Source organism: Rhynchophorus ferrugineus, unplaced genomic scaffold (assembly GCF_030347505.1).
Source record: "Rhynchophorus ferrugineus isolate W39M unplaced genomic scaffold, kcgeb_rfMv2 rfM11, whole genome shotgun sequence".
NCBI lineage: Eukaryota > Metazoa > Arthropoda > Insecta > Coleoptera > Curculionidae > Rhynchophorus > Rhynchophorus ferrugineus.
The window spans coordinates 5,811,456-5,836,026 of NW_027472590.1; the positions used below are offsets into that span (position 1 = coordinate 5,811,456).

Sequence of the window (24,571 nt, forward strand, 5' to 3'; positions counted from 1 at the left end):
CATTTGAAGAAAAAGAAAGTGCTGCTTCACCAAGACAATTCACCGTGTCACAAGTCAGTGAAAACAATGGCAGAAATCCATGAATTGGGCTTCGAATTGCTTCCTCATCTACCGTATTGTCCAGGTCTGGCCCCAGCGACTATTTCCTGTTCTTAGATCTCAAAAGAATGCTCGCTGGGAAGAAGTTTTCGTCGAATGAAGAGGTGATCGCGGAAACTGAGGCCTGTTTTGAAGCAAAGGACAAATCGTACTACAAAAATGGTATCGAAAGGTTGGAGGGTCGCTATAATCAGTGTTTCACCCTTGAAGGGAATTATGTTGAATAAAAAAACTAATTTTGCCAAAAAAAATGTATTTTACTATGGTAAGCCGAGGACTTTTCAACTGACCTCTTAGTTGTTCGTTGTATTATTAGTTTTAATAAATACAAAACATTCTTTGACACATTCATCCATTCATAAACTTGACAGTCAACAAAATTCACAAATGGTTTGATCTTTTTGAGTCGATGTCGGGCTTAAGTGTATTGTATTAACATGAGAATGGACAAATCTGAAGAAATTTTTTTGTGGTGGTATTTTGCATTTGTGATATATGACATGTGTAAAATAGTTACTGGATTACTTCGGGCTTAGATGTAGGAGTTTAGAAGTTCAGTGTGCTGTTTGGGTAACAATTTCCTACAGCTTGTGGTCATACATACTAAAGCATGTCAAAAGATTGAGCTATATCCAAGAATAAGGCTGAGCATACTTTATTTTATCTTTGCAAGTTTTTTCTGCTTCAGAAGCAAACTGTTACGCAGTCTTCCATTGGTCATTTCTGTGGCAAATCTTTCACAGTGTTTCCGTCCGTTCCTTTAACGGTTAACGTTCGATTTTGTTCTTTTTGTTATATTTTTACTCAAGTTCATATTCTATATTTCTTGCTACGAAGAAATTTAATAGGTCTGTATTTTTAATATTGAAATGGCTTTCAGTTATCAATTTTTCTTCTAGATTATTTGTTAATCTGTAGTTTTTGGCCTTGAGAGAATGTTTCTATATATAAGACGGCCTCCTGAGCCTGTGGTCAGTTTCTTATAAGGTTTTTTTCGCACCATCTAATACTTGTTTACTTATTCGAGCCTCTTAACTTTCTATAATCGTTGAATTCGTCACAACAGTTCGTGTCAGTTTCGCAACTACGTGAAGGTTCGTCCGCTGGTGAAGTTTGTTGCCCCTGCCGATGGCTCGGACGGTGGACCATTGCGTGATGACTGAATGGCAAAATAAATTTAATGAGAACGTTACACAATATATCAATTGTGGAATAAATGGTAAACAACTATAATCGACTTTGTCTTTTTTTTCGACCACTTTTTTATTATTTGCCTAGTATAATGAGTCTAAATTAGCAATCGAGATAATAATATTCGTTCCTATACTAGATGGGTCCCATGTGTATTAGTTTTTTGACGTATTTTATAAATTTATGGATGAGGGTTAGTGTCAGTCACTCTAATTATTTATCCTTTGAAGGTACTAAAGTACTAAGTACTAACACGTTATGAACACTAATCTACGTACGCACATAACTTCAGAATCACTGCATCAGATTGGACAATTCTTGTTTTTGTTGTTTTCGTTATAAAAATATTAAGACGAGCTTACGGAAAAGTCTTTTTTAAATTTAAATCACATAATGTGAAAAGAGTGACACATAAAATGGTCGACAAAACAGTGTCAGATTGATGTCTTTTTTTAACTGATTAAAATCAAAATAGTAGTAGTGATTAGTGTGCAACTAAATTGATACATTCAGTTAAGACCAAAAAAATTTTTTTTTTTTTTTTTTATTACTCTTCGTGAGTCCACAATCTGCCCTATTGGCAATAAGTATTTCTTATGTCTATATTATATATACATGGCATGTAGAAAATCACTTCATTAAGCAATCTTCTGTATAAAATATTATCTTAATTAATTAGTCTTATTCTAATGCTTATTCTAAACTCTACATATGTCTAGTAATCAGATCAGGTGGTGTTAAACGTTTTAGTCTACGCACTTCACTATCACGTCGCATATTTAGCTGATTAGCGAGTACATTGGGATGCACTGACACTCTTTCGAAGTACTTCACACAAACACGTTGGATTACACTCGTTATAGGTTCTAGAGGAATATCGCGTTGTATCACTTTATTTGAAATATAGTACGGAGCATCAACAATGGCACGCAACACCTTATTTTGGAACCGTTGTATGATGGATATATTAGATTTGCTAGCGGTACCCCATAGTTGAATTCCATATGTCCAAATGGGCTTGAGTATAGACTCATACAGCAATACCTTGTTATCTAATGATAACTTGGATTTGCGCCCAATGAGCCAATACATTTGATATAATTTTAGTCCTAGTTGTTTCCGTTTAGAGAGTATGTGCTTCTTCCAGGTTAGGCGTCGATCTAAATGCATACCAAGATATTTAACATGCTCTGCTTGGGGGAGTTGACGATGATTGATATTTACTGGTGGACATGTTCTTCTACGCAGGGTAAACGTTATATGCGTGGATTTTGATTCATTGGCTTTAATGCGCCATGTCTTCAACCATAATTGTATTTGCTCCAGGTGGGTTTGTAGGTTTATTGATGCTGTGACTGGATCTTCATGGGATGCTAAGATTGCTGTATCGTCTGCATATGTTGCCACAGTAGTTATTTTTGTGGTGGGCAGATCAGCCGTATACAGAAGATACAGTACTGGACCCAGTACACTACCTTGCGGAACTCCTGAATATATGGGATTTAGTTCGGTATGTTCATCGCCTTGATTTACAATAAAATGTCTGTCAGTGAGATACGATTTTAGTAGCTGATAGTCCGGATGAGGGAGAAGTTTCTTTAGTTTAACCTGTAAGCCCGTATGCCATACTTTGTCAAAAGCCTGAGATATGTCTAGGAAAGCAGCCGAACAATATCTTTTGGCATTTAGGTCGGCGTTTATTTGATTTACAAGTCTATGCACTTGTTCTATAGTCCCATGCTTATTGCGAAAGCCAAACTGATGTTCTGGAATAATTTTTCTTTTTTCTATTATATAGTTTAGTTTTTTTATGTATAATTTCTCGAAAACTTTCGAGATTACTGGTAATAAACTTATAGGTCGGTAGGAGGTCACATGTTCTGGTATTTTTCCTGGTTTAAGTATCATTAATATTTTAGCTACTTTCCAGATACTAGGGAAGTAATTAATTCGTAGCATAGCATTAAATATATATGTTAATAGTTTTATAGCCTTTTCTGACAGTTCTTTTAAAATTTTGCCAGTAATTAAGTCATAACCAGGAGCTTTTTTAATATTAATCTCTCTCATTATTGTATGTTTAACTTTTTTGACCGTTAATTTCTCGTGCGGTAAATCCATTTGAAATGGCGAATCTAAAAAGCTAGTAATTTTATTTTCGTCATCTTTATGTAGCTGAGTCTGGAAAGGTTTAAAAACATTTTTTAAGTGTTTTGAGAAAACGTCGGCCTTCTCTTTATTTCTTCTCGCCCAATTATTTTCGCTTGTTTTAATAGGTGGGTTATGCTGCTGGGATCTCCTAAGCTTTTTTGTTGCTTTCCACAACGAATAGTCTGTAGCCTCAGTTGATGTCAAGTTTTCTAGGTATTCTTGAATGCCTTGGTTTTGTTCAATTTGGATTAGATCTCTCAGCTCTTTTATGGCCCTATTAAATTTTCTTTTATTCTCTTCAGTCCTTTGCTGTTGCCAATTTCGTCGTAACTTTCTTTTTTCTGCTATCTTTTTCTGTATTGTACATGATATATGTGTATTTTTTCTTGGAAATGTTTCACTGTTCGGAGTCGCGGAATATGCTGCCTCCTGTATATTTTTTGTAAGATTTATTGCTGCTATTTCTATATCCATTTCAGTTTGTAACGGTAAGTTTAAAGAGATATTTTGGTCTAAGTTTTCTCTAAATGAGGGCCAGTTAGTTCTATTATTGCACAGAGAAGGGGGTTTATCTTTGATGGTAATTTTTGAAGAAATTGTTACTATTATTGGTGAATGATCAGAAGACAGGTCGAAGCATGATTCTGCCTGACACTTTTTTGGATCAATATTTTTTGTAATACAGAAATCTATTGTATCTGGTTTTTTATTTCTGTCTGAAGGCCAATATGTTGGTTCACCAGTAGAGATATGTTGTAAGTTATCTTTCCTTATGGCTTTGAGCAGTTCTCTACCTTTTGAGGTTATTATTCTTGAACCCCACATTAAATGTTTTGCATTATAATCTCCTCCTGCTATAAATCTATTACCTAGCGTACTGAAGAATTCTTGAAATTGTTCTGCCTTGTTGTTATGTTTGGGTGGGCAATAAATCGCAGAAATTGTTAATGGTCCATGGGCTTCCTCTATGGTTATACTGGTGGCTTGCAGGTAGTCTTTGCGGAATTTTTCTTTTTCGAAATGCTTTATATCATCTCGAATTATTATGGCTGTACCTCCATGTGCTTTATCATCTGGGTGATTTGTATGATAAAGCTTATATTTAGGAACTTTCAGATAATTCTTGTCCGTAAAGTGTGTTTCGGAAACCATCATAACGTCAATATTTTGTTCATTTAGGAACATTTTTAGTTCCCTGGCGTGTTGTTGGAGCCCATTGGCATTCCAGACGGCGATTTTGTAGCTATTGGTTTCAGGCATTAGGCAAGTTTGCTTACGACGGTTGTGAGTAGACCAAGCATCGTACACATTTGATCCATTAGTTTGGCCATCATATTTTCTAATCTTGAGATGTTGCTAGTTTCAGTAGATTGAGATATTGTTTCTCGTTTTTGTGCTGAACCATTTTCAACTATTTGGGCATAAGTTATGTCTGGTTGACTTGTTCTGGTGGGTAGTGGTAGATTGGTAGTAGTGGATTGTTTTTGTTGATGCCTTTTTTCCCTTAAGGCAGGATAGAGTTTCTGCTGTAGTTGCTTGTGAACTGCGCAACCCTTGTAGTTCGCTGGATGATTTCCGTTACAGTTAACACATTTCACTTTTTCATCGCGAACTTTACGAGTACAATCTCCTGTCTTATGTTCTCCTGCACATTTTACGCATCTATATGATTTGCGACAGTAAGTCTTTGTGTGCCCGTGTGCTTGACACCTTGTGCATTGTGGTATAATTCTTTTTATATGTGGTGGTTCGCATTTAATAATATTATTTTCCAATTTGGTGATTTCAAACACCGCCTTATTATTTCCATTAGGTTTTATGTCTATATAAAACATAGGCAGAGGTTTTTTTGTCGTGTGATGTCGTATATTGTGAATATTTACGACCTCGTGGCCTTTTTCAGCTAGTGCTACCTTGATGGTGTTAAAGTCCGTCCCGTGATGTAATCCTTTTAATACAAATTTAAATGTTCTCTCGGATTTGGGCCTGAATGTATGGTATTGGGTGTTTCTTTCATCTAATTCTTTTATAAGAACTTTAAAGTGATCCGCTTCGAACAATTGGATTTTAATTGTTTCATAGCTCACTGTTTTAATTGTGTAGTTCGTAGTAATGGTTTTCAATAAATTGCTAAAACTGTTTTTTGTCTCTATCGGTTTCTGCAACCAATAGTCACTGATTCTTGTTTGTTTCCTCGCGATTTCTTCTTCTGGACTTCTCAATCGTTTTTTGTTAATGACTGTAGTCCATTCTGATGGTGGAGTTTGCGTTATTGCTGTTTGTTCTAATCTTATATCAAAGTGTGCAGGTGATTTGGTTGAATCGCTATAGTTTGCCATTTTTTAATTTTTAATATTTTATTTAATTTACTTCCAGAGGATAAAAAAAATAAAATAAATACATTGTTTATTTCACGCACTTCATTTTTCACTTACGTTATTTTAGCACTAGTTTTTTACTATAATACTATAAATGAATTTCAAAAAGACTGTTGTAAAATAAGATGAAATAATTTTAAACACTAATAAAAATGAGATGCAGTCCTTTTGTCTGGTCACGTAAACACGTATTCACTACACTTTAGGTCCACTGAGAGACGGATAGCCGTATCTGTTATGCGTTTTTAATACTCAATTAAATAACCGTAATAAAATACTGGGTTTTTTTAAAGAAAGGTATCTTTTTATAGCTTGGACCGTATTGAAAATACGTCTTCACCCTACGAAGGTTGGAACTGAACTTACCAAAAAAAAAAAAAAAAAAAATAAGGAAGAGATTTACAAGTGGAGTTAAGAATGAACAATTAAAGCAAGCTAATTCAAAATATTATCAAATTCACACTGAAGAACTTAGAGAAGTTGCTAGAATATATACCCGATGGAATATCATTATGAGGTATATGAAAGAACTTTTTAGAAATGATTCATGTGAAAGAACGCTAATTTAATGTTTTCTGGATAATATTTTTTAGAGTAAATTATTATGTATCATAAGCATTGATGTTGTTTGTACTAAACAGTGAAGAAATAAGAGACGATAATGGGAGAAAGAGAAAAATTATTCAGATTAGAGTAGCCTCAATCTCTGATTTTTAGAAGTCACCATAGAAAAAAACAAGAAAGATGAAGGACAATATACAATAATACATATAATGCGATGTCCATTTTCAAGCTGGATTATTTGTAGTATATTTGTAAAAAACGAAAACGAACGAAGCATTGTCAAAACACAACATTGTTTAACAAGAAATTTAATTTTAAATAGGAATATATTGATTATTTCATTATTTACGATATTTATTATAATGTATGTAAACCTACTTCATTCAACATCAGTGAAAACCTTTCCATTCTTTCTTTTAACATGAAAATATATAAATAATTCGGAATGATTGGGAATTTTAGTTAAATTATATGCTGTACATAATGTGACTAATTAATAGAATTATCAAGAAACATCATCATTTCACACACAAACAGCATTAGCAGAACAAGTTTAAGGAAATCATTTTTGCCTTGAATGCTATAAAGTGACATTGTAACAGAAAATTTAAAAAACAAAATTAAAATGTTGCTTTCTTGGAATGTACTTGGACATGTTTGATCTAATAATAATATTTTATTTAAAATAACTCGCGTTGTAATAATTGCATGAATATTATTATTAATTAAATATCAGTCCATAGCTTTTGCTGAATTTCAAATCTACTCATCTAGGTAAATATACTTTCTTGGAATATAGTTCCTGAATTCTAAAAAGCTCTTAAATCTTATTTGAATACCTAATATTAGGGGCAATCAAAAGGAAATATCAGCAAATGAATCCAATAGTATTTTATTTCATCGAGAATTGTTCTTTTCATTAAAAGTATTGTATGCTAAGTATATAGAAAGAGTGATTGTGCACTCATTCTACTAGTCAATTTATAATATATGTCAGACATCAATGAATTTAATTTTTTTTTTGATTCCTGTTATTGAGAACTATAACTTTTTAACATTATTGATGTAGTTTAATGAAGATTTAAACCATAAATTTTAATTAGTATCATTAGTAAATTAAATACTACACCAGCATACGTCCCGGTAACTGTTAGATATAATTAATACGCACAAAGAGCTTTCTTTCAGTTAGTGGTTCATTTAACTAACAGTTTTTCAAGTACCACTTTGGTAATTTAAAAATACCTACATCAGAGCCATGGGTAATTACTTAATTATATGTATTTTCGGGATTTTCTGACCATTGTGTAATATAACATAATGATGTGGCATTGATTATATCCTGTTTGTTCAGTTTCAGCGCGAATTTGCGGTAGGTGCAATCAGAGTTGGACAAACAACATTTGTTAAAACATAATTACAACGCGGTTATGTTCGTATCGGTTGAAAATTCCTCGGTTTAGTTTTTTAGCAACTAGCAATTTATTCACGAATACCTAACAGTTTTTATTATGTGTCTGGTGTTTTTTCAACATTTTTATTCATTTTCTTATAAAATAGCTCGTTGTTTTTGTTATAACGCCTTTGTTTGCAATATATACAAGTTTGAGGAGTGGTATTTTCGGTTTTTCGTAATAAATACATTTAAAGTCGCATTCTTATACAATGGAGCTGTATTATAATGCTTTGAAAGATACCAATCCTTATAATAGTTTAAATATAAGATGGTGTCATTCGTTTACTGAGTTAAAAGTTGTCTGACTGGCCAATCGTTGAAAAATTCGATGAAAACTATCTTGAAACTATCGAGGTTGGAACTAAACATCAACTAGAGAACAGTTTGAATCATTTAAATAGGACGTTCAGTCTTTAAACATCAAAAGAAGAGGGATGCTTGAAATCCTTTATTGTTTTTTTCAGGAAAGTGATAAGAGATCATCTATATGAACAAATGCGCTTCGAAAAACATGAGGAAATATTAAATTACTTTTTCCTTATCCATTATCTTCTTTAATACGATAATGATTAGATTGACTACAAGAGATTGAGAGAGTATAAGCAAGTCAAAGTTTGTAGTTTAACCATAAAAGTCAACCATTTGTGATATGGACTTTTTCATGTACCAAATGAAACTTTTTCTTCTTTATTCTTAACCTCAGAAGTCTGTTTATATTTTTTATAAATCGTTGATAAATATATTTGTTTAATATTTAATATAATTACTGACGCTATAATATTATCATCATTAGCAATGCGTGACAAATATAAAGGTTTTTGTCGACAAGAACAGCTTTAACTTCATTTCTATGACATTTTATGGATTTGAATTGTATTTTTGAGGGTTTACTAACAAAAATTGTTACAATACATTTTAGTCAAAGTATTAAGTTATGACTTTTCTTCATATTCAGGCAGTATATTCGATACTTTAAGTACTTTATAAGTACCCTTTTAATGACGTCTACTTGGCCCAAAAAAACGAAAAGAAGAAAGAAAAATAAGTACAAAATCGCTAATATTTGAAGGTTATGTTGTTGGTAGACCTGTAACCTTGCAATATGACATTTTGTGTCACACAGTATTACATTATTTAGTTAGTGCCATATTGTTTTGTAATACAAGAGGTCGATAACATTTGAACATCTAATAGAAGTTTTCTTCTCGTTCGAATTACTTTTTAATAACGCTATAATATAGTTTTAACCAAAAAACTAACTGAATCATTGAGAAAATATACACAGATGTTCTATATTTGAATAACGTTCACATCGGAGCCATAAATCAACTTTAATATCTTTTTTAGTTTTGCGTAATACTTAATAGGTTTCGTACAAAGATAAAATATATTTTATGGTGTATTAATTAACCTCATTTTAATTCTGATTTATTAATAGATTTACCATTGGGCTGTCTTCTGTTTACTTATCTGTTATAAGATGGAATTCTAAAATTACTTTCTAGTATTAATGATTATTTTGTTTCTCCATTACGATATAGTAATATAATTTAATTTGATTAATTTTGAGTAATTTAAAGTAGTTAGGGATTTATTAGTGTTACTATTTTGTTTGTATGTACCATTTAGTGGTAATGTGAACAACATGCATTTTCTATTTAGCTCTGGGGGTGTCGAATTCATTATCATCAATCCACAGCCACGATAGCTTTTCAAGAGACACTGTTGGTGCTGCAGGACTTCCAATACTCGTCACCAAATTGGTCTGCTGTTCGGTTCGGAAGATCGGCTACAACAGTTTTAGCCTCAGATAATGCTAACATTCTATTTTAATTTCTGTGTCACTGACTCCAATTAGTTGAATGTCTACATTTGATCTAACTGGATACCGTTAAGTTTTTCAATAACTGGCGATACCTTGTCAATACTTCGGTCTTTTTTTTTCATCAATTCTCAAGCCATATGGTTCTGCAATGCGAGAAAATTATTAGCCACCAAGACTCCATTAGCTTTAACTTTCGCTTCTTCCGCAAAATTAGATAAGGATGTTACGGATATAGTGGAAGAAATCGAGAATGAATGTAACCTCTCATTGAAATAGTGACCATACGAGGATCGTTCAAAAAATAACAGGATTTTTTTGACTGGCTTGAACCACGGTCCTTCAAGTTTTCTGCTGAATGGCTGCTGATACTATGGATCGTGCTGTTTTATTGAAGTTAAGTAATGAAGTGTGATCAAGTGCTTGCCGTGATGGAAAACCCCGAAGAGTTTATCCCCAAGTCTTGACGTTTTCTTTTATCTAATCTTAAGTGTGATTCGGCAACTAATTTGTTTTTGTAAATTCTCTGATCCATTATTTATAAAAAATGAAAAATTGGTACCATACGTATTCTTTGAACAACTGACAACAAAGGAAACAATCAAAAATTATGAATAGCTTTTAGATACGTTTGCTAACACAACAAATAAAATCGTGTCAATATAGTCAACGAAAATTCAATATGCCCCTTATTTTTTGAACCTCAGTTTATATACATCAATTCAACTATCAATGTAGTTTTCAGGGAAATCGAGACGCTTTTATTAATTTATAACAATATTCTGATGTTCTGATTGGAAGATTCCTATAAAATGGGAAGGTATTTCAATTTGTTTTTTTAAATACATTTTAAAGTCTTCTTTTACCAACTAGGGATTTATCTGGACTGGACCTACAGTTTAACGTACCGACTGGCGAGAGACGAACTGATAAAACATCCCAGAAGATATCCGGTCTTACTCAGTCTGGTTACTGGCGTGACTGGGGTCATTTTCTTTGTCGGATTTTGCACTCTTGCAAGGATAATCACAAACATATACGACCATGTCCCAGTAGGATTCGAACCCGCGACTATCGCAACAGTAGATTGAACGTAGGTTTATCACTGCGTCAGCAAGCCGGCTTAATTTATTTTGAATAAACTTTTATCACTACATAGTATAAAACAAAGTCGCCTTTTCTGTACCTATATCCCTATGTGCGCTTAAATCTTTAAAACTACGCAACGGATTTTGATGCGGTTTTTTTCAATAGATAGAGTGATTCAAGAGGAAGGTTTATGTGTATAATACATGCATAATATACTAAGGCAACATTGCTAATTTTAGAGGTTTCTAACGTGATGTCGTAAATTAACCTATTTTTTTAGGCTTATTTAGCAATTAGCAAAAACGCTGCCTAACCCTACGAGTTAGATCAAATTAATGTACTACAGTATTGTACACCATAAAAAGGTCTACAAAGAAGTCCGCGATGGTATATGTTTATCTTTTAGGGATAACCCACATTAACCATTTTTATTGTTTACTTTTTACGTGAGAAAATGGCTTATTTACGAAGCTATTTTAAGCAATACGGCATTAATCCTTATCGAATTAAGTACCTTAAACACAGTGTGCAATTAATATAGATCAATATGGTTCCTTACAACATGTAAATTAAATAAATATTTTCGGAGATATTACAAATTTAAAATTTGCGTTTAAAAATGTGTAATGTAATAAAAATTGTATGAATTTAGATATTCCAAAGATAGCAGGAAATCTTCATAGTAAGTATAGGGGAAGAGGAATTGTTTTACTTCAAATTTAATGCGTGCAGGCCAAGGGCAGTAATGAATGAACCAAAAATACTGGATCGATTTTAATCATGTTTTCATTGAGTGACATAGGCATATATATTTTATGCCCGTGCAAAGTCGGAGCGGGCCGCTATGTTTTTATATACAACGTTCATATTTTTTCTGTAGTGTATTTAATTTAGTATCAGCATTGCACCCGTGCGAAGCCGGGGCGGGTCGCTAGTTCTAGTATAAACTAAAAAACGAATCAATTCCAACACCTAATAAAAATAAGTACCGTACGTCTGCTAATAATAAAACTTAATTTTTATTGTTGCCCCGTGATTTTTTTCTCTTGCTAAGCGATATTCCCATTCATAGAACACGTACATTCAGATCCCACCACATAAACTCACGAGCGGTCCGTTGTGCGGCCCACGATTTTGATTTAATAACAGGCGGCTATGGAGGCACCGGCGCTATTGTGTAGGCATTTTTTATTGTCCGCTATAAATTCGATTCAATTTACAATGATATCTCAATAAAATGAGGTGCTAAGAGACCCCAAATAATATATAATGAAGCTTTTTTCGACTTATGCTACGGTCGCGGGTATTATAAAGCGATGTAATGCGGTTTTGATTGAATTTACGGAGTGTAAACCGTTTGTATTGCAGGATGTTTTTTTTTGGTGGTGATTTTAAACCAAATTGATGGTCGTTAATTGATTTGATTCAATAATTTTTGTTGAATTATCATGATAAGATGCGGTAATTCTTTTTTTATAAGAAAAAACCGTTTACCTCATACAATATCACTCAATTGATAGCATCATTGTTCCATATGAGTTCTATATAGTACTAAAAAATCAAAATTCTACGTTATTACAACTATTATTTTATAAGTTATAGTGGATTTGGTGAAACCAGTGTTCTTTTTATGTGTTTCTGAGTTATAGAAGTAATTAATTTAGATGCATAAACAAACACAGATACTAATGGACGTTTTAGTCATACAATATCGGCAGTTTTGATAGCAATACCTTTGAAAAAACGTAAAGTAAAGTTGCACGAGAGAGCCTGCACCTTAGAAATATCAGGAAATATTGTTTTTACATTTTCAGACGAATATTTATTATAGGTTAGAAGATACCGAAAATCGAAAATGTAGCATGGAAAATGGAACCTACATTCTTGGTTAGACGGAGGATTTATTGACTGATGTGTTATTATGCGAAGGTTTGGAAAAGAACAAAATTTTACCACATCTATTTAGTTAATTATATCATTTATTAATTTTAACCCTTACATAAAATTATGCCAAAAAATGAACAAATGAAGATCACACCAAGGAAGAACATGACTCGATTGAACTTACTAAACAAGTACCAAGTACTGAAATCAAGTACTTATTATAATCATTAGAAAGAATGTGCAGACATTTATTGAATAAATATAGCAGGAAATTTATAGTTTATTTTAAATTTTTGTTACAAATAATGAACTATGGAAGTTATAACGGGGTCTGTTGATTTTCTTGTGAGATGTTAAGAGAATACAAGCTCAAACTAGAGCCTTTACATTATTATTTTTAATACTAAAATAACATATTACAAAAAATTAATAAGGGGGTGTTAAAAGCAACCCCCTTCAAGAAAAAAAAAGCATTGTAGCTACTTGATAGATATAATAAACATACAATAAAATACTGCGTAAACAAATTCTTAAACCGTTCTTGATATGTTGATTTTTGTCGAATGGAGAAGTGATCGCCGAAACTGAGGCCTATTTTGAAGCAAAGGACAAATCGTACTACAAAAATGGTATCGAAAACCCTTGAAGGGAACTATATTTAATCAAAAAAACTTTTGCAAAAAAAAAAAGTTTACTATGGTAGGCCGAGGACTTTTCAATTAACCTGTTAAATTGGGCTGCAAACTGTGACTCAGACAGACAGAAAATCTACATACCTGAAGAAATGGTTGGGTGGTAAGTTATTTCGGTCGAACGAAGAGTTTATCACTGACAATTGGGAAAACCTATTATTTAGAAGGAATAAAATATTGGGAAAAGGATATTGTGATGATAAATAAAACGATATTCTCTCAAAAAAAAAACATCTTTCAATTCAAAAAAATCAGTGATTTATCAAACTGTCATCATGAAATCATTAACATTCTTTCTCATTTCCCTCTAATAATTTCGAATATAAGAAGTGACGCAAAATTGTTACAGATACTAATTATCGAACATATTTTACAACTAATGATATTGTATAACATACGGATAATATAAAACTAATGCACGTTTCTATAATAACCAAATTACGTCTTTAGGCTTTAACGAAACTTATTAATCAACCTATAGTTTATCACTTTCACTTTTTCTACTAACGAACATCTCGTATTTAATTAATCTCTTTGGCTCGACGAAATATCTGTTTTAAAAGTCAAATGCTAATACCATTTTTATATAACTAATTCGTTCTGCAATAATACTAGTCGTGTATTTGCTATTTATTTAAAAAACTACACGTGTGGTCGTATACAAGAAGGTCAATTGCCCAGGCTCCTTTTAACTTTTCTCTTGGTTCTGGTGGCTTGTTGTTTAGCCTCGTTGGCGGCTTGTTCGGCTTTCTTCGCCGCTTCCCTGGTCTTGGCCAGTTCCGCCTTGGCAGCTCGCAGTCCCTTGTTGAGCTCCTCCACCCGGGACTTAGCAGCGTCAACCAATTCCTCCTTGTCCGTCAACTGCTGCTGGGAGCCCTCCAGAGCTTGCTGCGAGTTGGCGGCGTTGCCTTGTTTTAAGAAAACAATCTACTGGGTGAATTATGAACGGGGTACGACGGTTACCTGAATGTATTTCGACGATTTTTCGAATGTTTGGCTTTATTTGGTCGCAAGAGCAACATTTACCTTGGGCCAGCTGCAGGGTGGTCTGCAGGAGTTTCAGCTCGGTCTGGGCTTGCTGAGCGGCTTTGGTCGCCGCCTGGACGGTCATCTGGAGCTGCTGGAGGTTGCTGGATTCCTCGTTCACGACCACCTCGGCTTCTCTGAGTTGCTCTTGAAGTTTTTGTACTACTTCTTCCTTACCTTGGATGAAATTATATGGTTAAAACGGGCGTAATTTGATAACAGTTGTATTGAAGGTGTGACAATCTTTTTTGGTTCCACTTTTGGTTACACATTTCTGACTAAACATGAACAAATTTTCCTTTTATTGGGCTATTTTATTTTAAGTAATGGAAATAACGTATAACTTATACTAATATTTAAGGAAAAAATGTTGGACTAGTTTCATGAAACCATTATGATTTACAGATTAGTTTATTTTGTTGTGTATGTATGATGGTTTGTCTTTTGGTAATGTCTGAAAAGAGTTTGGTTTTGTTTGCAAACCAGCGTCATTCAAACTGAAGGATTTGTTGAGCTTTTCTGCTATGCAGTTTTGAACAATGCTTCGTAATTTTCGAGATTAATTGATCTTGATAATTAATATTTTATTGTAAAATGGATTGAACAGTAGATGGGACATTTTGGAAATGTTCAAACCTTCTTTTTGTTCATTTCCATGATATATTTTATAGTTTGTTGGCTCCCACTTATATGGGCAATAAGAAAGAAAATCACATACCAGTACCTAATAAGTTGCTATTTGGCAAGCAAGTATTGAAACCTATATGAACATACAGAGTTCAATTATGAAGAGTAGTATTGTACATGCACCCAGATGCTATAGGACTGACTATTTACACAGACTGTCAGGAAATCAATATCATTGCAAGGAGATAGGCATATGATATCGAAGTAATACCACTCTTGGTAACACTAGAACAGGACACAGTATTTAATAGAAAAACAGCAATGTTAACAAATTATTGTAATGTTAAAACATTATTACACTAGTGACTAAGATAGGGCCAATGGGTCCTTCAAGATATACACTAGAGTTAAATTATTGTAAAGACAATTTGTAGGTTAGTCGGTAACGGCTAGTAATAGTGTAATAAATGAATAAATAACGTTACGCTATGACTGCGAAATACCTGCGAGAGCAGCTTCGGCAGCCTTGGCAGCTTCGACCGCCTTCTCCGCCAGCTGAGTCTTAACCTGCCTGGCCGCTTGCTGTCCTGCTTGCTGCATGGCATCCTGGGCCGCTTTCGCTTCCTGAGCCGCTTTCTGAGCGATATTGGCGGCTTGCTGGCCGGGATTCTTGTTCTTAAAATCTAAATCGTCATCAGCACACGACGCCACCAATCTGCAATAAAACAGGCATAAAATGAGGTGGTATTTCATGTCAAAAAAGTGACGTTATCGTGACTTTAACAGATTCGCGGTGATATGTCGGGGTTTTGACGTTTAAGTCACCTTTTCCTGTCGGTTGTAACGGATATTCGCCGAGTAATGACCGATTGTATTAAATGTCCGGCTTTCGACTCTTATACGAGCCGGTGATATTATTATCTGTAACACAAAACTGCAGAGGGGTCTGGTTACGGTGGACGTGATGCCGCTTAATGAGATCTCATTGCAAAAGGGAACGTACCTGTCCTTGTAACGTTGATATTTAAAACACCAGGGAAGTCCTGAGGATATTTCATGCAGCAATTATGATTTTTTTTAATTTATAAATACATTATTACTACTCATCGTCGATTACCTACAATTTCTCTCTAATATAACTTAAAAATAGGTAACAGGGGGGGGGGGCATCTTGATTATGTGACGTTTAGCTCAGTTTCGCTTTAACTATTGTATTGTTTAGACATCCAAATTTTATTATGGATAAATATACGCCACAAGAACGAGCAGAAATAATGACAATATTTCGTTTCATTATTACCACTTTTATGTTTACATGCGAATTTTCGACAGTACGGTACGATAGCAGAATGGCCACGTTCTGGAAGCCAACGGACCTCTCGTAACTGAAAAATGTGGCTCTGGTGCACGATAGTGTTTCCTCAATTAATCAATCCTCAATTAATTCATGAAACATCATTGCCATACACTAAAAACAACTTTATGATGTGATATTCATGCTGAAAACATCATTGGTCCCTATTTTTTTGAAAATGGCCAAGGTGTTGCAGTTATTGTTACTGCTGAACGGTACCAAGACATGATTCGAAATTTTTTGTGCCTGAAATGGAAGAGCAAGGACTGGAGAACATGTGGTTTCAGCAAGATGGGGCCACAGCACACACAGCTCGTTCAACAATTATTGAATGACGTTTTTCCATGAAGACTAATCTCGCGAAGTGGCGATTCAGCATGGACAGCCAGATCTCCGTATCTAACAGCACGAGAGTTTTTCTTTTGAGGTTTTTTAAAATCAAAAGTTTATGTGAATAAGCCCCAAACGACCCAACATCTTAAAGACAATATTCATCACGAAATTGAAGACATTCAGCCTCAGATGTTGCAAGATATCCTGAAAAATGCCTGAAAAGAGCCGAAATTTGCATAGCAAATCGCGGTCACCATTTAGCTGATATATTTTTTCAATCATAATAAAAAAAAAATGTAAAAAATGACCAAATAATATTTTTTGTGAAAACCAAACTTACTTATCATTTCTTTGAGCAAAGTTAATGGCAAAATGGTAGCGAGACTTTTGTCCCACGTTGTAGCAAACATACTCCATCAATTTCAATATCATTATTTTAAATTAAGTAATAGTGTCGACGTTTTAAATGTAGTGACTTTAACATCGAAGACAAAGAGTGTTCTGAACAGAACATAATTGAAATATGATGAAACCATCAATGGGTCTCGCTACCCATTAGAATTGGTGCGTTTGAACCGATCAGTGCACGAAAATGGCCAGAATACGAGCAAAAACACAACAAAGATATTCTTCAGCATGACAATGTTGACTTCAGTTGACTTCAGTTCGAACACATGTTGTAAAATCGGTGAAAACATATTTGAAAACATCAAAATATGAGGAAGTGCTACCCCACCCACCGTATTTTCCAGACCTTACTCCTTCTGGTTATTACTTGTTGCGACATGATTTGTCTGTTGCACTTTATTTTTTATAAAGAACCCAAGAAATCGTTCTTTCGAGGTGGAATACGTAAATTGTCTTTATTATTGCCTTTATTATTTTTGTAAAAAATGAAAGGAGCGCCTTTCGATCGACAATACTTTGAGTAGGCTTCAAAATTTGAAAGGAAAACCTTAATGCCAATTTATAAACCTAATATTTTCTCAATAAATACTATCTGCAAAGTTAATAAATGATCAGAATATATGGCAAGGCCTCATATTAGCTCCATTTACAGGTATGGTGACCGTAACACTTTCCAGTAAATAACTGTACATTTGGTCTCCTTGAGCAACATTCTCCGGCTTCAACTTCTTGCTGAGGTTAACGACATTGAGGATCATTAGTCCGCACCATATTAAAACCCGAGTAACGAAAAAAATTAACGAATTTCTTCCATCTCTAAATTTATTCCAGATTCCACAATCGACTTGTTCATCGTAAATTGCATAAACCGCCCCCAAAACTTCCTACGAATTCATCCAATATCAACCATAGGGCGGCGGTCGGAATCACGGGGGGTGGGGGGATGACGACGTATTAATCTTCGACGATATTCCGAGGCGAAATTAATTTAGGTCTTAATGAAGTGAGTGTTGGCAGTGCTCGCTAATGGAGATCTAATAACCTGTATAACGGTTGTTCTTATCGGGCAAAACGTTGTTATTAGGTGCGAGGGGGCCGAGAGAGAGATGTTCGAGATACGTAAATGACGCGAGGGGGACGAGGGTGTCGGTCGGTTTTATATTGTCGTTTTCGGGAGATATTTCGAGTTTATACGGCGAAATTGGGCATGCCCTGGCGGCGACAATAAAAGTGATAGAGCCATTTTGTCTGAGCGTATACTCGAATGGCTCGTTCATAATTAAATTTACATTTAAACGTTATTATGTCTCGTTATACTGGTTGTGTTCGGTTATATTTACAAGGGATTGTGGGAAATGGTAAATAGTCAGTTAATCACAGTAAACTACAGGCTTACAATCAGTACAAAAGCGTTAATAACATTATTTGGGCATAGTAATTGAAGGAATTGTTGTTTGTTTATCAGTTTTTTATGTTGATAAAACTATTAATTATTGATTTAAGTTTATGATACTGTTGCGATAGTCGCGGATTCGAATCCTGCTGCGGCATCGATGTACTTTATGTTTGTGATGTGATTGTAATTGTTAACGTCTTTATATGCAACAGTGGACAATTCGACAAGGGATAACCATCCCAGTCACGTCAGTAACCAGGCTGGGTAAGACCGGATGTCTTCTAGGATGGTCTCTAAGTTGGTCACTGGCTATTCGGTAGGCTTAATGTCAAGGACCATGATTGGGAGCCCACGTTAAATAGTAGGTCCAGTCTAGATAAACTCTCGATAGTAAAACGGAGACTTTAAAATATATTAAAAAAAGTATCTAGGGGAACTCTAGTTTAGAAATTTGAAAAAAAATCTGTTTATTTTATATCTCAAAAGCTTAATTCTTGAAGAATATGCCACTAAGAGTATTTTTCAAAGTGTGAATTATTTTCACAGCTGTTTTCGTTCCATCTAAATATGAAATTTTAAACACGATTTTCTGGGAATTACTTTTTTTGAGACGGTTGATCTGATAATATCTCAAGTCCTATTGAATCGATTTACTTGACATTTGGTGTGAGTCTTCTCTATTCAGTCTTCCATCGTTTCTTTTAACAATGTTAGCTTAGCAGTTGAATGATGAAAGCGTTTCCTGATACTGCAAAAAAACTAGCAACAGCTAGAGTAACATCATACGCGCGACAACATGTAAAAGCTGTGAAGGATACACTGTTACCCACCTTCGCCACAATGCAAAATTAATGTGGACAGAATTGGAGCTATTAAGCTGTATTTTCCACTCTCTAGTCTATTTGTTAACTGCTACTTGTAATTTTTCTACATCCTTAAGCAGAAATATATCTTTTGACATGATAACTGTGTCGTCAGCAAATGTTCCAAGTACTTTTGTTGTTGGGATATCAGCAGTGTAGAGTAGATACAGGAGTGGTCTCAAGACACACAAGTTTAAGTGTTGAAATATGAGTGAGTGTATGAAAATATATCAAAAAAAAGTATCAAGGGGAATTCTAGTTTAGAAATTTGAAAAAAAACTGTTTATTTTATATCTCCAAAGTTTAATTCTTAAAGAATATGCCCTTAAGAGTATTTTTCAAAGTTTGAATTACTTTCGCAGTTACAGCTGTTTTCGTTCCATCTAAATATGAAATTTTAAACACGTTTTTCTAGAAATTACTTTTTTTGAGACGATTGATCTGATAATATCTCAAGTCCTATAGAATCGATTTACTTGACATTTGGTGTGAGTCTTCTCTATTCAGTCTTCCATCGTTTCTTTTAACAATGTTAGCTTAGCAGTTGAATGATGAAAGCGTTTCCTGATACTGCAAAAAAACTAGCAACAGCTAGAGTAACATCATACGCGTGACAGCATGTAAAAGCTGTGAAGGATACACTGTTGCCCACCTTGGCTACAATGCAAAATTAATGTGGACAGAATTGAAGCTATTAAGCTGTATTTTCCACTCTCTAGTCTATTTGTTAACTGCTACTTGTAATTTTTCTACATCCTTAAGCAGAAATATATCTTTTGACATAATAACTGTGTCGTCAGGAAATGTTCCAAGTACTTTTGTTGTTGGGATATCAGCAGTGTAGAATAGATACAGGAGTGGTCTCAAGACACACAAGTTTAAGTGTTGAAATATGAGTGAGTGTATGAAAATATATCAAAAAAAAGTATCAAGGGGAATTCTAGTTTAGAAATTTGAAAAAAAACTGTTTATTTTATATCTCCAAAGTTTAATTCTTAAAGAATATGCCCTTAAGAGTATTTTTCAAAGTTTGAATTACTTTCGCACTTACAGCTGTTTTCGTTCCATCTAAATATGAAATTTTAAACACGTTTTTCTGGAAATAACTTTTTTTCAGACGATTGATCTGATAATATTTCAAGTCCTATTGAATCGATTTACTTGACATTTGGTGTGAGTCTTCTCTATTCAGTATTCCATCGTTTCTTCGAACAATGTTAGCTTAGCAGTTGAATGATGAAAGCGTTTCCTGATACTGCAAAAAAACTAGCAACAGCTAGAGTAACATCATACGCATGACAACATGTAAAAGCTGTGAAGGATACACTGTTACCCACCTTCGCCACAATGCAAAATTAATGTGGACAGAATTGAAGCTATTAAGCTGTATTTTCCACTCTCTAGTCTATTTGTTAACTGCTACTTGTAATTTTTCTACATCCTTAAGCAGAAATATATCTTTTGACATGATAACTGTGTCGTCAGCAAATGTTCCAAGTACTTTTGTTGTTGGGATATCAGCAGTGTAGAGTAGATATGGGAGTGGTCTCAAGACACACAAGTTTAAGTGTTGAAACACAGGACAGTATTTATTGGACAGGGCAGTATTTATTCTTCGAATGCCTCTGCAACAACTACTTTTACTCTGTCCAAAAGGTTTTACAAAATAATGGAAGGATAAAAAAACTTAGATAAACTTTTCGAAAAATCCAAGGGGGTTGATACTAATACTTGCTATATCAAGATGCATCCACATCCACCCAAATCAATACCGAATTTTGTTTCCTTTATTCAATAACATCTCAAAGGGCTGAGCGATCGAATTCAAAGCAGGATAATAAAGGTTCCACGACCGCTGCCGATAATGTTCTCTCGCGTCTCCGGTTTCTCCACCTTTCGTTCGCCGTTCGCCAACATCCATCGCCGGGTAACTAATTAAAATTTCACTTTTTCCTGCAAATAATAGTCGGTCGCCGTTTAAATGCTGGCGCCAAAATTAGGTGCTTAATTAGCTCCGAGAAATTTTAGCTTTATTTCATTAAAAAGACGTAATTAATAACTGAAATGGGTAGAGGGGCGGTTTCAGGGGCATGAATTATCGCCGCGATACAGGTGTAATTTTCCACGTTTCGAGGCGGAGGCGTCGCACTCCATCGAAAACCATATTCTTCCATAAATTCCATAAAAATATTAATGATCAAGCAGGAATAAGTTGTCAGTTTCTGTTAATTATTCTTCATTCCCTCACTGTAGGGATTTCTCTGAAGCAAATATCGATTTCTCAAGCTTGTATTGTCTCTAAATTAATATTTATTATTTTTTTAAATTTAATGGTGAAGGAGCTTTCCATTAAAATATTTATTAAACATTTTTGCAGGAATTTAATGCTTAGTTATGCCAATTATGCTTTTTTTCCTCAGTATAAGTAATGCACTGAACAATATATTGGTTTCTTAATTCTGAATCGCTCTAAATTAAAATATTTTTTTATATTAGGGTGAAACACCTTTCCAATGAAATATTCGTAAAAAAATTAATGAATATAATGACCAACTATGTTGATTATGCTTTTTTCTTTCTTTATAAACAATGTTCTGAATGATATATTGATTCCTTCAGTATTGATAGTATCTATATTGAAATTATCTTAAATAGAATATTTTTATATTAAGGTGAAGGTGGTCTCCATTGAAATATTCATTAAAAAACGAACGATTTTGCAAGAATTTAATGCCTGATTAGGTCTATTATGCTATAATCCCTCATTATAAACAATATACTGCACAATATTTTGATTCCTTAAGTCTACATAGTCTCTAAATTGAAATAATATTTTTTCTTTCGTACAAAGGCGAAGGCGCCTTCCATTAAAATATTCGTAAAAAAATTAATGAACATAATGCCCAAGTATATTAATTATACTTTATTCCCTATTTATAAAAATGATCTGACTGATATATTTATTTCTTTAATCTTTACAGTCTCTAAATTGAAATTATCGTAAATATTTTTTTAAAATTAAGGTGAAGGCGCTTTCCATTGAAATTTTCGTCTAAAAACGAACGATTTTGTAAGAATTTAATGCCTGATTAGGTCTATTATGCTATAATCCCTCATAATAAACAATAAACTGCACAATATTTTGATTCCTTAAGTCTACATAATCTCTAAATTGAAATAATATTTTTTCTTTCGTACAAAGGTGAAGACGCCTTCCATTAAGATATTCGTAAAAAAATTAATTAACATAATGCCCAAGTATATTAATTATACTTTATTACCTTTTTATAAAAATGCTCTGACTGATATATTTATTTCTTTAATCCTTACAGTCTCTAAATTGAAATTATCGTAAATATTTTTTTAAAATTAAGGTGAAGGCGCTTTCCATTGAAATATTCATTAAAAAACGAACGATTTTGCAAGAATTTAATGCCTGATTAGGTCTATTATGCTATAATCCCTCATAATAAACAATAAACTGCACAATATTTTGATTCCTTAAGTCTACATAGTCTTCTAAATTGAAAGAATATTTTTTCTTTCGTACAAAGGTGAAGGCGCCTTCCATTAAAATGTTCGTAAAAAAATTAATGAACATAATGCCCAAGTATATTAATTATACTTTATTCCCTATTTATAAAAATGATCTGACTGATATATTTATTTCTTTAATCTTTACAGTCTCTAAATTGAAATTATCGTAAATATTTTATTAAAAAATTAAGTTGAAGGCGCTTTCCATTGAAATTTTCGTTAAAAAACGAACGATTTTGCAAGAATTTAATGCCTGATTAGGTCTATTATGCTATAATCCCTCATAATAAACACTAAACTGCACAATATTTTGATTCCTTAAGTCTACATAGTCTTCTAAATTGAAATAATATTTTTTCTTTCGTACAAAGGTGAAGGCGCCTTCCATTAAGATATTCGTAAAAAAATTAATTAACATAATGCCCAAGTATATTAATTATACTTTATTACCTTTTTATAAAAATGCTCTGACTGATATATTTATTTCTTTAATCTTTACAGTCTCTAAATTGAAATTATCGTAAATATTTTATTTAAAAATTAAGGTGAAGGCGCTTTCCACTGAAATATTCATTAAAAAACGAACGATTTTGCAAGAATTTAATGCCTGATTAGGTCTATTATGCTATAATCCCTCATAATAAACAATAAACTGCACAATATTTTGATTCCTTAAGTCTACATAGTCTTCTAAATTGAAATAATATTTTTTCTTTCGTACAAAGGTGAAGACGCCTTCCATTAAGATATTCGTAAAAAAATTAATTAACATAATGCCCAAGTATATTAATTATACTTTATTACCTTTTTATAAAAATGCTCTGACTGATATATTTATTTCTTTAATCCTTACAGTCTCTAAATTGAAATTATCGTAAATATTTTTTTTAAATTAAGGTGAAGGCGCTTTCCACTGAAATATTCATTAAAAAACGAACGATTTTGCAAGAATTTAAAGCCTGATTAGGTCTATTATGCTATAATCCCTCATTATAAACAATAAACTGCACAATATTTTGATTCCTTAAGTCTACATAGTCTTCTAAATTGAAATAATATTTTTTCTTTCGTACAAAGGTGAAGGCGCCTTCCATTAAGATATTCGTAAAAAAATTAATGAACATAATGCCCAAGTATATTAATTATACTTTATTACCTTTTTATAAAAATGCTCTGACTGATATATTTATTTCTTTAATCTTTACAGTCTCTAAATTGAAATTATCGTAAATATTTTATTAAAAAATTAAGTTGAAGGCGCTTTCCATTGAAATTTTCGTTAAAAAACGAACGATTTTGCAAGAATTTAATGCCTGATTAGGTCTATTATGCTATAATCCCTCATAATAAACAATAAACTGCACAATATTTTGATTCCTTAAGTCTCCATAGTCTTCTAAATTGAAAGAATATTTTTTCTTTCGTACAAAGGTGAAGGCGCCTTCCATTAAAATGTTCGTAAAAAAATTAATGAACATAATGCCCAAGTATATTAATTATACTTTATTCCCTATTTATAAAAATGATCTGACTGATATATTTATTTCTTTAATCTTTACAGTCTCTAAATTGAAATTATCGTAAATATTTTTTTAAAATTAAGGTGAAGGCGCTTTCCATTGAAATATTCATTAAAAAACGAACGATTTTGCAAGAATTTAATGCCTGATTAGGTCTATTATGCTATAATCCCTCATTATA

At 33.2% G+C, this 24,571-nt stretch overlaps 2 protein-coding genes across 4 annotated transcripts in view; one reads left to right on the forward strand and one right to left on the reverse strand.

Moving 5' to 3' along the window:
* ASPP (Ankyrin-repeat, SH3-domain, and Proline-rich-region containing Protein) overlaps positions 1-24,571 on the forward strand; it is a 454,315-nt gene that overhangs the window by 7,361 nt on the left and 422,383 nt on the right. The window lies entirely within an intron of this gene.
* LOC143204729 (uncharacterized) overlaps positions 13,537-24,571 on the reverse strand; it is an 83,902-nt gene continuing 72,867 nt past the window's right edge. The window contains exons 2-4 of one of the 3 annotated variants that reach the window (XM_076417478.1): positions 15,483-15,694; positions 14,353-14,529; positions 13,537-14,289 (exon numbers count right to left, since the gene is read on the reverse strand). In XM_076417478.1, coding sequence (XP_076273593.1) covers positions 14,162-14,289; positions 14,353-14,529; positions 15,483-15,694 — 517 coding nt within the window. In that variant the 3' untranslated portion in view covers positions 13,537-14,161. Of the gene's footprint in view, positions 14,530-15,482; positions 15,695-24,571 lie in introns of all 3 variants that reach the window. The other 2 variants (XM_076417477.1, XM_076417479.1) reach the window with 2 other exon arrangements.